The 14,882-nt window shown below is 42.3% G+C and overlaps 1 protein-coding gene across 1 annotated transcript in view; it reads left to right on the plus strand.

The window, feature by feature from the left end:
* SEMA5A (semaphorin 5A) overlaps window positions 1-14,882 on the plus strand; it is a 122,434-nt gene that overhangs the window by 23,424 nt on the left and 84,128 nt on the right. The window contains exon 4 of the mRNA XM_042464383.1: window positions 1,873-1,918. Within this exon, the coding sequence (XP_042320317.1) occupies window positions 1,873-1,918 (46 nt within the window). The remainder of the gene's footprint in view (window positions 1-1,872; window positions 1,919-14,882) is intronic.

The following is a 14,882-nucleotide window of genomic DNA, read 5'->3' on the forward strand; positions in this document are numbered from 1 at the left end:
AAAAGAAATAGTCTTCATCTGGTTTTAATAATGGAGACAGTGGTGGTGAGAGAGGCTGGAGAAGAAGAAGAATTTAAATATAATATGAACACCTATATAATAAAACATGAAATTGCCTGCATAGTTATTCCTGAAGCTCTTGTGCTTTTTAAATCCCCAGATTTCTGTTGATTAAAATAACTTGAAGCAAACCATAAACTAGATCTGTGTTACTTTTTTTGTGTGTTTTTACTGTTAGTATGTCGTTCTTTTGTTATATGTTACTTGTAGCCAGTCAAACCAAGAAACTTTTTGCAGTGGCTTCCAAATATCATAATATGTTTTTTTGGCCTGTTCCACACGGGCGTAAAGTATGTCCCCAGGACGTACTAGGGTTAGGAAAGGGCACACGTACAAAATGGCGGTGCCCATTCTACAGGGGCGCCGCCATCTTGATGTAGCGGATGCTTAGCGTCCGCATGTCACATGGCGCTAATGACGTCGTGAGTGCGCCATTGGCACCTTGCGGCGTCATTAGCGTGCCGCAACAAGAAGCGCCATTTTGGCACTTCTTTTTTGCAGCGCCGGGGAGCCTTGCGGTTTGGCCGCCGGGGCTCCTCGGTGTCACTAATGGCGGCGGCGGCGGCAAACTGCCACTTTCAGGCGGTCTCTAATGTGCCATAGTGTGACAATGTGGGAAGAACATTCCCTATATGAACATGCAGTGTTGCCTTCTACAGAGATAGGACATTAGTCCATTTAATCCAGTTCATTCTCTCTGCTGTGATGGGAAGCATTTCTCCAGGATCCCAGGGAGAGATTTTATGCACACCAGCTGCTGAAGGAAGGACCATGAATGAGTGGTAGAGCACATGTTGCACATGCAGAAAGTGACAAATCCAGCCTTTTGTATCTCTGGTTACAAAGGTCAGGTAGTTGTTAATGGGAAAGACCTGTACTTGAGTGCTGCTGTCAATCAGAGTACAGTGGACCGTTGTTATATGCTGTGGTTTGGTTCCAAGATCCCCCATGAATAACAAAATCCATAGATGCTCAAGTCCCATTAAATATAATGACATAGCAAAATAGTGTCCCTTACAAAAAAATGGAAAATCAAGGTTTGATATTTGAAATTTATACTTTTTTTTAACATTTTCAAACCGTGGATGCTTGAATCCATGTTTAAAAATAATCTGAATAAGAAGGGCCGACTGTATTCAGTAGTGACTTTGATAAGGGATAGATGGACTTATGACTGGGAAGCTTTCTGTATCCTGTGTCAGGGTTGGGCAATGCTCGGGATATACTGAGGACCTCACTCATTTTAGCAGATCAGTAGACACCCACCAGTTTTCCTCTCCCAAATGTGTTGTATTCATTTATTTATTGCTCCAAAGAGGAGAATTGCTGTACCTGGAAATCTCTAGGAACAGTGATTCTCTTCTAAAGCAAGTCATAGAAACTTCCTTTACTGTATTTATAGTCACTCCTAGATTGAAAAATAAATTAAAACACATTTTCCTGGGATGTGTGGCCCATGGTGGTCTGCCATAGTCAAAATTGTCTTCCAGATCCACTAACAATTGCTTAGATTTGTCCTATGGGATCCTCCAGTTGGAAATGCTTGGTTTCTTATTTATCCTCTGTACTGAATTTGGTTTCTTATTTATCCTCTGTACACATTTAGTTACTGTATTATGTACTTCCCTTCTGTCAGTGTTCTTTATGTCAAAACCTATGGACAGGAAGTGATTCTCCAGAAATCTGGCTTATTTTTTTGTGCCAGTGTGGCCACTTGGATTAGAGTTAGCACAAGCCTCTGATCTTTTTGTCTCCTAATTCGTCTGCATACCTTGCATACTTATTGCTATTTCTCCTCTCTTTCCCCTCTAGAAACTACCTCTTCAGGCTACATATTGAAGATCTTTCTCTGATCCAGGTAAGATTTCCTCTGTAAAATACATAGGTAATTGACTTCTTCTGTATATCAGTTACTTCCCACTTTTCTTGTCTTTAACCTCAGTCAGCTCTGAGGCCCAGCTTTCATACTCTTGTTAATAAGATTGCTGCTAGTTGCAACAATTTCAGGACAATGAGCACAAACCTCTGTTGCCTTCTGTCTTTGGCATCTAGTTTATTTTCTGGCATGGAAAACCATTCTGTCATGTAAACCTCCATCTACTGAATGATATGGTACAGCTCAAAGGGCACAATCACAGCAATGGAAGTAGTAAAAATCCAGGAGATGGAAGGGACACACCATTGTGAGTGAATTTCTGAAGGTGTTTGCTCTTGAAGATGTCATTGGATTTGCCATGATTCTCTTTTCGACTTCATTGGAACATGGGATTGCCCAAAAAGACCAAAGAGGATGACTTCTTGCCTATGCATTTTTGCCTATGATAATGTATATGTTTAGATGCCAACTTAGAAGTAATTGCTGTCATGTAATGGAAATGCAGTACATTTTATTGGAATGAGAAGACTGTTACTGGGTGACCTGTTTACCTGCTCAGATGGGTTAACTTCAAGGCTCTTGCTCTTCCTTCTTACAATCCTTTTGTCTTCAAAACAGATTTGGACAGATTGGTGCCTCAAAAAAGGGTGCCTTCCAATAGAGTAGTGTTTCTCAGGCGATCTGATTTGGAGTACTACCAATATTTCCCCCCAATGTGGAAATGTCTAACACTATATTGGTGCCCTTTGCCTACAATTGTTTCCTTCTTTCATGGAAAGTCACCAGGGACAGACACCCAGGTCCAAGGACCACCACTTTGAGTGGCACTACCATAGATGATTTTTCTCTGTAATACACAGCATCCCTTTTGGAGAAGCTGGAAAAATGTGCAAAAGCAGCCACATATTACAGACAATGGGGGTAACATCTGATGCCCCTAACCACAATGTTGACACATGAAAGGGAAGGCTTTTATTTGTGGTCTTTATCATATATTTTTGCTTTTTTAAAAAAGGAAAGAAATGAGATAATTTCTTTCAGTCAACAATAAAAAATGCTCCTTGTTAAAAATATTCTGGGGAAATCAACACAAATGTGTTCTTTCCTGGCACAGGCTGTCAAAATAAATAATAATAATAATTGTATAAAAATATCTTTTTGCTACTGTAATTATGTAGTCAACTGCATGGCTAGAAGTATTAGTTTATGATTCTTGGTAATATAAGGCTCTATTTAGATGTGGGTTACTGTGATTTAGTTATAATAGCAACCAGCTAGTATACCTGATTGCTCAGGTATTCATTTGGAAATTAGGAACAGTTTTAAGCATGTTGAGTTCTCTGTTTTAAAATCTTTTTGGGGAGGTGTCTGGTAGCATTAGGTAGTATTTTCAGTGTTAGATAAGATGAATATTTGTGTGTGTGTATATATATATTTATGGCATAAATGTACATGGAACTTCTCCATTTTTCCCAGGGCTGGGCTGTGTAGGTTCCCTATTGTTGGAATATAGGAACATAGCCCTTCCCTATCTGTTTTACTAGTCTTTTCCTATAGTGATCAATGTAGAATTTTCACCCATAATTACATACTGCAAAGCATCAGCCAGATGCTTAGTTTGGTTTTTAACTTTCCCTTTTAAAGCATGTACCAATAGCCTTGAAGGTCCTGCCTTGTTTTAATTACAGAATTTGCCTAACAGAAGATCACAGCATGTGCCACCAGTTCAACAGCATTATTCCAGAATCCTGCCAAGCGTTGCTAAAGGGTACAGTGGGAAGTAAATGCCAAATATGTTCAAGCGCATTTTGACACAGCTTGAAGTGTTTTCTCATAGTTGCTTCTCAATTGTATTTTGAATAATGCTCATTGCATCTCTGAGATCCCGACAATTCTAATATATTGGTAACATGTTTTTTTAAATCAACTTAAAATGGGGACTGTTCACAGGAGTTGGAATTAATGCTAAATTCTGCAAGAGTTAGCACAGTCAAAACATGTGCATTGACCTTGAAAAAAAACTATTATGTTAAGAATCATTAGGAAATGGGTTGAAAATAGATGGCCAGCATAATTCTAATACTGTACATAATTTTATAGTTTGCCTGCATATAATTCTGAAATGCTGCATGCAATTCTGGTCATCCCTTGCTGACAAGAGTGCCATAGAGTTAGAAAAGGATAACAAAAATAATCAAGGATTGAGTTATCTTCAATATGAGAAAAGGTTAAAGCACTCTGAGCTTTTAAATTTAAGATGGGGAAAGACAACTAAGGAGGGACATGCTAGATGTTTATAAAGTGATATGTGGCATGGAAACTGCAGATAGATGATTTGTTTTCTCTTATAATAGTTTCATTTGAAACTCAGGACTTGGATACAGCAAAAATAATCTGGTTACAGTTAGAGTATTCTGTCCTGGAGCTGCTCCAAATTCAGCCTGTTAGTGCCACACCTGTTTTTAATATAACACACTGAAACAGAAATGATGTCCACACGTTTCTCTTGCCTAAATTTGAATTGACATTGCTTCCCCCTCCTTCTCCTTGGGGCTGCTGCCCTCCCAGTCAAGCACTTCCCCAACAGATTCTTACAAGCAAAGTCACTTGTTTTGAGGTCAGACTATGTGCCCAGCCATGCCATCAATGGTGAGGTGGTAGCTTGATTGATCCTATGGTTGATCTCATTGTTGGGTGCCTAGTTCTGCCCTCAGAGGAAGCAACTTCGCTAGTGGGCTGTGCTTGGAAGGCAGCAGTGGCAGCCCTGAGAAGAAAGAAACTTTTTATTTTTATTTTTCAACTGGGCTGGGCTTGGCTATGGAGCGACAAGTAGTGCTGAACATTTAAATAAAAATGGTGAAGCTTGACACACACAAATCTATCCTGTCACCACCCTGGTGCAGATGTACACATATGAAAAAGACTGGGCTTTCCTGGAAACTGTGGAGCAAGAAGTGAGTTTTTAGAAGTTGCATTAAATCCTGAAAGAAGTACTTTCACTTTGTGTCCTTTGGTGGGTGTTCCTATAGAACCAGAATTGAAGTGAGTGCACATTTTTCCCTCAGTGAGATTGGCTGGATTTACGTTAATGGCCAAGGACAAGATAGGCCTTTGCATAGCTCCAGAATAAATGTGTGAAATTCATTGCCACAAGACATAGTGTTGCTCTCTACCTTAGATCTCTTTCAAGTGGAATTGGACAATTTTGGGCAGGACAGCTAAATGGATCCTATTTGTTTTGAGACAGTATATCAGTGGAACTGGGAAGTATAGTTGCATCTGTGCCATGCCTATTGGCTTTTCAAATACATCAAGATGACCTCTGTAGGAAACAGGATGCTAGACCAGATGGCTTGGCAGGGTAGTTCTTACATTAAGTTGCTGCCCCAGAAATCTGGTTATCAGATAGCTTTTACTGCTTATAAATCTCTTCCTGCCCAATATTAGCACAGTGGGTGGTAGGCATCTCTCCTTCAAATTTTCTATATATTAGAGGAAATTTGAAGGAGGCTAGGTAGCAGATGGAGACTGATTTCTGTTCTTCTAAGTCCTTCTTCCAAGTCCTGTGCAGAGAATGTGGGGAAGAGGCAAAGTGAAACTCTTACTCTGTTCCAGGCTTTGCAATTGCACAGAATTGCAACTGCAGAGTGTGGTGCAAGGTAAGTGACTGCCTTTCTGCCCTGAATCTTTTGGAAAGGTCACGTTTCCATTCTTTCCTTGAAGGTACTCCCTCAAGCAGTGTCTGCAAAAGCCAGTACAAAGCAAGGAGCCTATTGCATGGGGCTCCAGGAATGCAAATGGCACGGAATGAAAAGGTGTGTGATGGAAACGGGGAATGGACGCATTTTATCATATGCCAGAATGTCGCTGACACCACCAGAAGTTTCCATTCCATTCCAAATCCATGCCAGAGAGGCTGATTTTCAAGAACTGGTCTGAACAGTTCCTGAAAATCGGCCTTTGGGGGACAGATTTGGAACAGAACGTGGACTTCTGACGGCATTGGAGTAGTTCCAGCGTGCGATAAAATGCTTACTTTCCCTGTTCTGTTCTCATCATGCCCTCTTTCGTTCCATACCATTTACATTCCTGGAGCCCTGTGCAATAAGCTCTCAAGAGACAGAACTTGCCACAAGTCCACTGTGAAAGAGGACTTTTCTGAAACATGTCTCTTGGTAGTGGCTGAACTATACAGTATCAAATGTGACAAATGTGCTTGCTCTTCTTTGTCTGGACAAGAACATTGCCACTGAATTGGCAAAAACTACTAGAAAGAGTTATTGTGTGTTCTCCATCAAGCTTACCCACACTGAAGGCTATAATTTTGTTCTTTAGGAGTATAAACTGGAAGTGTAATTCTGTAAGAACTTTAGGGCAAGGGTTCAGTCTTTTAGAGAAGAATTTTAAGGGCCTTTCTGAATTTCCAGAAGTGTTTTGTTTGTTTGAGGAAAGCCATAACAGATTGATATAAAATCATTAGTAGTTTCTGGTGCAGATATGATGTATGCACTACTGTGTACTCAAAAAATTATTGGTGCGTGAGTCCTCAAAATTGCTGGTTTATTGCCTTTTTTATGTCACACATGTAGCCTTTTTGTGTTATCTCACTGTATTCCTGTGATCACTCTGACAGGTAAGTCATAAGGAAAGAAAAACATTTGCTCAGAGCTACTCAGATAAAAAATGAGAGGTTGCTGGCTGATGAAGAATCTTAATCCCGGTCCATATGCCATATTTATTGGCTTGTTAACTAGCAAGTTTGGTGTGGCAGAAGCCATTATTGTGTTCTGTATATATTGTTCTGCTGAAATATTCTGCTCTAGTGGTGCAGTGGTTAAATGCCAGTACTGCAGCCACAAAGTTGTGAGTTCGATTCCAGGCAGTTCGATTCCAAGGTCACTCAGCCTTCCATAGGTCAGTAAAATGAGTACCCAGCTTGTTGGGGCAATTGGCTTACACACTGAAAACTGTTTAGAGCCGTGATGGTGAATTTTTTGGAAACCGAGTGCATTTCCCCATGTTGGGTGTGGGGGAGGACTTCCGGAGAGGGACCTCCACTTTCAGGGGCACAACTTCCAGGGGGAAAACTCAATGCACACTCTCTTAGCCTCAGGCTAGCAATAGCAAACCTCACTATGATGAAACTTGCCAAGAAAACTCCAAAACTTAGGGTTACCATAACTCGGACTTTTTCTCCACATGCTAGCCCAATGGGCTCTTCTCCCTCAGCGCTGTTTTGATAAGAGGGCACTGTCATGCACCATTTTACTTATCAGTAACCCAGCACTTGGGAGGGAGGGTGCTCTGGGCACCTTCCCTCCCTCCTTGCCATTTTACCCCCAGATTATGGCAGAGGACGAGGAGGACAATGCAGCGGGCAGGCAGCCTTGTTTCTTTGCACCTCCTCCTTCTCCTCCTCCATGTTGGCTATTAGGGACAATGTAAGCCCCCAAGCTGCTTGAAGGTGAATGATAATGAGGAGGAGGGTATGGCAAAGAGACAAGGCCACTGTCCTGGACTGCAGCCAGCACACACAGACACACACTGATAAGAATGGCATAGCTCAGCAAGTGGAAGCAGAACACAGACCTTGCAAGGAATAAGCATGAGAGCAGTCCGAGAAGCCAAGCCAAAGTCAGGATACCAGAAGTCAGAGCAGTCCGAAAGCCAAGCCGCAGTCAGGATACTGAGAGTCAGAGTAGTCGAAGCAGTCCAAGGTCAGAGCAGCCAGAAGATAACAAGGGTCCAGTCCGAGGTCAAAGCAAGGAGGAGTCAAGATACAAGGAACCAGTGCCAGCAGGAATCACACCAAGGGATTATGCAATAAACTCTGGCACTGAGTGGAAGCCTCTCTACAGCTTAAGTAAGGGAAACTCTACCCCGTGCCACCTGAGGCTGGTTGGCTAATTGCCTCTCTGCAATCCTCTTGGATCTGCACCTGCAAGCACTCTCAGCCCTTCTCCCTTTGTAAGTAGGCACATCCAGGCAAGCTTCCTCCCCAGAGTCACCACTAGGCTGCTGCACCACAGGAGGCATCTCACTAGCACTAGGACCTGGTTGAGCCTCCGCCTCTGGGGCTGGGAGAGCACAGCTGGGACCTGGCAGAGCAGGATTACCACCTGCTCATCCTCCTCCTCCTCTTCCGAGAGCTGCTCTTGGCTGGCCATGACAGCCACGTCCTCTGCCACGTTGTTCATCTTCGAGTGGCCTAGGGGCTTTGGCAGGTAGGTGGCCTTGTCTCTTTGCCACACCCTCCTCCTCCTCCACCACATCATTCACCTTTGAGTGGCCTGGAGGTTTCCATTCTCCCTAATGGCCAACATGACAGAGGAGGAGGATGCAGCAAAGAGACAAGGCCACCCAACCACCTGCCCGCCAAACCCCCCAGGCTGCTCAAAGGAGCTGAGGAGAGCCCGAAGGTGGGCCACCTGAGCTGCTCCTGGCTGCAGCTCCTAAGCAGCTCACTCCCTCTCCCTCTTCCTTACCTGCTGGACTTGAGTTGAGTTGTGCACTGCCGAAGGAGGAGGTGGGCAACAAGGCAGTGAAGGGAAACAGTGCTTGGCTTGTGGGTGGGTCAGTGAAGGGAAGGTGGGAGACAGAGAGATGAGGCTCTGTTTACTGACAGGTGGCATGCCTGCAGAGAGGTCTCTGTGTGCCGTTTATGGCACTCGTGCCATGGGTTCACCATGGTTGGCTTAAAGAATGCTGAGTTCACTGATAAGCGGTATAGAAATGTATTTCTTATTGCTGTTGCTATTGCCAGGACTTGTGACATTCCTGTAAAAATACTTTGTGTCCCTAACAAGCTTCTTGCTAGAGGTTGCTGTTTACAGAAAATGGATGCAGGAAGGAAAAGGCTGTGAGCTACAGTCCACAGTATACTATAAGGTCCTGAGGTGAATAACAGCAAGACCATTGAAACATAGGAAGCTCACTTACACAGAGTGAGGCTTCTAATCCATTTAGCTCAGAATTGTTTCTGTGCCATTGACTGGCAAGTTTCCCAAGATTATTTTTTCTTTTTCCAGCCCTATGCAGAGATATGGGGAATTGAGCCAGGAACCACCTTCATGGGTTGAACTTGGCTATCTGGATACTGGTTTTGGCATTTCCTTCTTTCATGAAGTCTCCCAAAAGCTGAGGCAGCAATGTGTCTTCCTGGTGCAATAAATCTTAGGATCAAGTTGCTCAAAGATCTACAGCAAATAAGCCACACATTTTTTATGATCTCAGTATCAAGTGCATAGTTTGCCCCTTGGAATCTACTACCAGAAGGCTTGGTAGTGCCTCATTCATTTACTGATTTGAAGAGGAGACTATTGAATGCTATTACATTTGGTAGCAAAATGAAGGGATCCAGCATGCTGTAGTGGTTTTGTTGTTGGACTAGGACTCTGAGAGACCAGAGTTCAAACCCCGCTCAGCCATGGAAACCTATGCGGGGACCTTGGGCAAGTCATATTAATTCAGCCTCAGAGGAAGAGAAAGGCAAATCTCCTCTGAACAAATCTTGCCAAGAAAACTGCATGATAGGCCTTATGATTGCCATGTCAGAAATGATATGAAGGCACAAAACAAGCTAAGTGAAACCTCAAGATTCAGAGTGAAGGAAACTTGTGAACGTAGGGGAATAAGACTGGAAATGACCATGCCTCCTTTTGCTTTGCTGGTGCATGGCAAAGAGTGTTCTGCTACAAGTGAAAAGGCTATATTTGATTAAGGCACTGTTCATGTCCATCTGTGTCCTGTCTTCATTAACTGAGTATTGCATTGCCCTGTCTATAGCTACAACAGTCAACATGACTCTCTAAAGCTATTCTGTTGCAATGTGGTTGTAACTAATATGATTCATTATCATAAGAGCCAACATAGTTGGCCACTTGCTGAGACCCAGCGGAAGGCCCATTACCAATTGCTCTCAATCACTGCTCCTCCATTTTCTCCTTGCTGTTCTGCCTGTCTGCTCACCCACTCTTTAGCCCTGTGGTGTTGAGCAAATGAATAGTAAGACAAGCAAGAACAAGGAGCAGCACTCACCCCGTGTCTACTCTCTGGTGCTAGCAATGCAGCTAGTAAAGAGGATATATGCCCACTGTGGGTTTCTTGCCACTGAGTCTCCTAAAAGCTGAAGTTGATGCTGATGGCTGCTAATTTTGATTTCTACCATTAAGTTATATTTCTAGTGGCATAAAACTTTGTTCTCATATTTGAATATGTGGCAGAAGATGTGAAGGCAAACTGATAACAATAGTACGAAGGCAATGATGTGAAATCATAAAATTATGTAGCATGTTTTCTGGCACCATGTAAACCACCTTTGGAAATACTATGTTTTGCCAGTATCTAATTACCCAAGCCATCTGCCTAAGGCATGCTCTACCATCTGTCTGGAGTTTTGTTTTGTTCATTTCTGTTTGTTTTATGTTTTTAGTTTATGAAAAATGATATATATTTCTGTTTGTGTGGATTTGTACCAAGGTAGATGTTGCTGTAATTGTCTAGTGTATGGCAGTACTTAATGCAAACACACACTCCTTCTCTTTTCTTCAAAGCTCTCAGTGATTCTGCTCACCCTCTTTTTTCCTCCTCTTTGCTATTGTATATCTCCAAGGATTTTCACTACTAAAACTCAGCTACTGTAATTATTTGACTGACTTCCCACTCCCTAATATAGTGGAACCAGAGCTGAGAGGGTTGAAGTCCTGTTTTCTATTTGGAACTGGGTGTAGTTCCAAGTTACTCCAAGACTTTGTTTGATACCCACCACACATTACCACACATTACTGCTATTAAATAAACTTTATGGGTGGTAAATTATCCAGCTGATGGTACAGAGCAGTGAAGTATTCCAGCCCTTTCACTGAGGGGCTCCTGACTCACTCACAGCCAATGGTAGAACTGAACGCATAAACAATTAATTCTATCCTGACTATCCCTGGCTAGCAATTCATTTCTGCATAGCTAGCATTATGGAGCCCCTGGGCTGGGTTGCTGATAGAAAATGGACCCCGAAGGGTTATACAGTGCAGAAGCAAACAAGAAAACAAAGTATGCAAGTGTAACCTATCTTCCACCCCACCTCCTGCATACATAGTAGATAAGCAAGCTGTACAAGCAAGTTACTAACAGAGGAAAATTACTCCCCCATTTCATCCTTAGCTTTCACATACTTTCGATCTAACAAGATCATTAATACAAATTAACCCTTTCTGTATCCTTAGACAGCTGCTCATGTTTGGCCATGATACTAACAACTTCAAAGCCTTGTTCCCTTTGCTGTTTAGGTGCAATCATCACAGCAGCAGGATGGAGAAATGGATTTTACTAGCAAATATATTGTTATGGACTGTGCCACTTATCTAATGTATTTGGGGTGGTGGTGGTGACTTGGTGTTTAGTAAGTCAAATCCTTTCACTTTACAAAATACCTTCCCTTGTGGTATATGTTGTATGTATGTAAACAGCTGCTGGCATTTTTAGATTCCCCTGGGGTGTGTGTGCATGGAGGTAGCTTTTGGGGTTGTTAAGATGAGAGGTCCACAATGTACAAATGCACCACTGCCCCCATGTATGCTAGAACATCTTCCTGAACACTTAAACAGTGTTCCCTTTGTCCTTGCATTACCTTCCACAGAGCATCCATTTCTGTGATACTTTTAGCTCACATTCTAAATCTTCATTCCCAGCTGAAATTTAGCATTTCTTACTATGTCTGAATGTGTTCTTACCCTGTCTTCCTTTTAGCACTGTCTTTCCGTTGTGTTCTCTATGTCTAATTGAGATTGTAAGCATCTTGTCCCCCTCTTGGAGGAGGAGGAGGAGGAGGAGGAGGAGGGGGGAATGGTTGGAAAATTATATATTCTGAATTTTGCAACCCATATAAAACCCATTACTAGTTTTAAAAGCCTTTTGGATGACATTTTCCTAATTTTGGTAGGGAATTAAGCAAAACTATTAGAATTTGGTGAATACCTCAACTCTGTACACATATGTATCAAATTTGATATAAAATTTGATTATAACGAAATGCATTTTTGGATGTTGTGATTATAAAAGAAAGTGATTGTTTATTTACTGATAAATAAACAGGAAGACCACCAATGTCAATTCTTTCTTCAGTTATGATAGTTATCATCCAAGATCTTAAGAGGAATTTACCATAGTCTCAAATGGTGAGAATTAGATGCAACTGCAGCTCCCTGGACTTCTTTTTCAAACAGGTCTACAATCTAAAACAACAATTTTTACATAGAGGATACCCTCTTAATGTTATAAAACAAGCTATGTATAAAGCTGCTGACACCAACAGGGGAATCTTCTGAGAAATAAAAATAGGACAGATATTGTAGAAAAAATGGGAGTAGTATTAGTCCATGAGAGCCAGATAATCCAAATTAGAAACATTATATTGAAGTACTAGTTTCTGTTAACAAACATCCCAAGATGTAGACAAGAACCCATGATCACTATAAAATGAGCACCTAATTTTAGAGACTTTAATACACAGTAAACTAAGACAGCCTATGAAATCTATGAATGTGCTAAGAGGAGGAAACAGATCCATAGGACAATTTTTCAGTGGAAATTGTAGTGTTTGCAATAACCGTTGCATACTAAAATCCTACAAACCAAAAATAATATCATCCGAAAAGTTTCTTCAGCTGCTACTTAGATGGGGTCATTTACATTATACAATGCCCTATGCCTATTAGAAAAATAAAGGCCAGAATCATTGGACACATGAGTTGTATAAAAAAATTAGAAGGTTGCATGCAACACTAGTTAAAAAAATTAGAATTTCATCACAACATCAAAAACGTGTGATTTGGTGGTGGAAAAGGTCACCATCTAAAATAAAGAGGGATATAGAAAATTAAGAAGAACTAACGTTTAGAACCCTGCTTAAGCTTTGTGAGCTTTTCCAGAACTTGACTGGCAGTTTGGAGTGGCACTCCTGCTCCTGCTTTCTTTCATCAGACAGGCCGAGAAGAGGTAGCAGACGAAACAATGTTTGTGTTGTGGGGCAGAGATGATGTGAAACTGGGTGGAGAAGGCACAGCTCTGGAGAAGAAGGGGGAGAAGTATCCAGGGCTGATTCTTCACCTTTCTCAGATTGACAGTTCTTCCTCACCAGGGAGAAAAGTTTGAAGATGGCTGCACTCCTCTGTGTTCCAGTGAAGAAGGATTGAGATTCCTTCTTCCTTTGTACCCGGTCACTCATCTGTTCTGGCCTTTGCCACAAGGCTGGCATGGACAACAATGTTCTTGGTTGCTCCTCATCCAGCTGCTCAGTTGCTGATCCCAGGGTGACCAAAGCAATTCTAGGTTGCACCAAGGGAAGTAATAGTACTACTGTATTCTGCTTTGGTATTCCTCATCTGGAATATTGCATCCAGTTCTGGGCACCACAGTTCAAAAAGGACATTGGCAAGCTGTAGAGTGTCCAGAGGAGGGCAACCAAAATGATGAAGAATCTGGAAACCAACAAGCCCTGTGAAGAGTGACTTAGGGAACTGGGTTGTTTAGCTTCGAGAAAAGAAGGTTAAGGGCTAACATGATAACCATGTTTAAATATTTGAAGGGGTGTCATATTGAGGATGGAGCAAGCTTATATTGTGAGCTGCCTGGGTCTCTTTTGGGAGAAAGGCGGCATAGAAATAAAATAAATAAAAATTAACAATTGTTTTTTGCAGCTATAGACAATAGGACCCAGAGCACTCGATTCAAACTACAGGAAAAGAGATTCCACCTCAACATTAGGAAGAACTTCCTGACAATAAGAGCTGCTTGATAGTGGAACACACCCCCTCAGAGTGTGGTTGAGTCTCCTTCTTTGGAGGTTTTTAAACAGAGGCTGGATGGCCATCTGATCAAGGATGCATGGCAGGGGGTTGGGCTGGATGACACTTGTAGTCTCTTCCAGCTCTATGACTATGAACAAGTGCAAAAAGGCAATGTCCAAGCAGCCAGTCAAACAGTGACCAAGAAGGTTCTCATCCATACCAGTCTTGCAGCAAAGGCTGGCACAGATGAGAGACTATTTGGTTGCTGCTTGACTGGCTCCTTCATCAATGCTTGGCCAGCTGTTTGGTCATTGCTCCCTTTGTATCTAGTCACCTTGGGAGCAGCAACCAAGCAGCCAGCCAGCTGGCCTTGACACAGGCAAAACAGAAGAGTAGGTCTGGGCCTTTACTGCAGCCGCTGCTGTATTTACACATGAGAGGCTGAGGTGGATGAGGTGGTGGTGGTGAGCTCAGCAAGGCTGAGATAGAAACTGGCTAGAGCTGTCACCTAAGAGGAAAGGGATAGTAGCCCAAAAAGGTTTGGGGACCATTGTTTTACTAGAAAGAGCTATGGAAAATTTCTGGAGGATTGGACATTATGGTTGATAAATAAAGCAGAAATGGATATAATTGATTGGATTAGAGAAAGGTTGTTAAAAATATTTTTTAAGATCTGAAACCCTTTATTGATTGATTATGAAAAATAGAAAAAATGAACTGGGGATTTGTGGCTCTGTAAGAATAGGCTATTGGAAGAAGTGAACTGTTATCCAATACAGTCGGCCCTCGCCTTACACAAGGATCCGTTCTTGATCCCTCCGCGTAAGGTGAATTCCACCTATGCTCAAGCCCCATTGGAAACAATGGGGCTTGTGCACGGCGGTGCGGCAGTGCGGCGGCACACGGGGTGCAGGCCCATTCAATTGAATGGGACGCGCCGCCCCTTCTGCCCTGCACGTGCCCCGCGGCTTGAGCGCATAAGCTCAAGTCTGCATAAAGCACGCCCGCATATGACGCAGGCGCGCGGTACATGTAGCTAGAGAACCTAGGAATAACCATACGCATTTATAATTGTCATAAAGAAGATTGGAAATCACCTCTTTTCTCTCTCCCATTTTTTTTCTTTCTAAACTGTATTTCTCTTTTTCTTTTTAATTTCTGGA

Source organism: Sceloporus undulatus, chromosome 4 (assembly GCF_019175285.1).
Source record: "Sceloporus undulatus isolate JIND9_A2432 ecotype Alabama chromosome 4, SceUnd_v1.1, whole genome shotgun sequence".
Lineage (NCBI taxonomy): Eukaryota > Metazoa > Chordata > Lepidosauria > Squamata > Phrynosomatidae > Sceloporus > Sceloporus undulatus.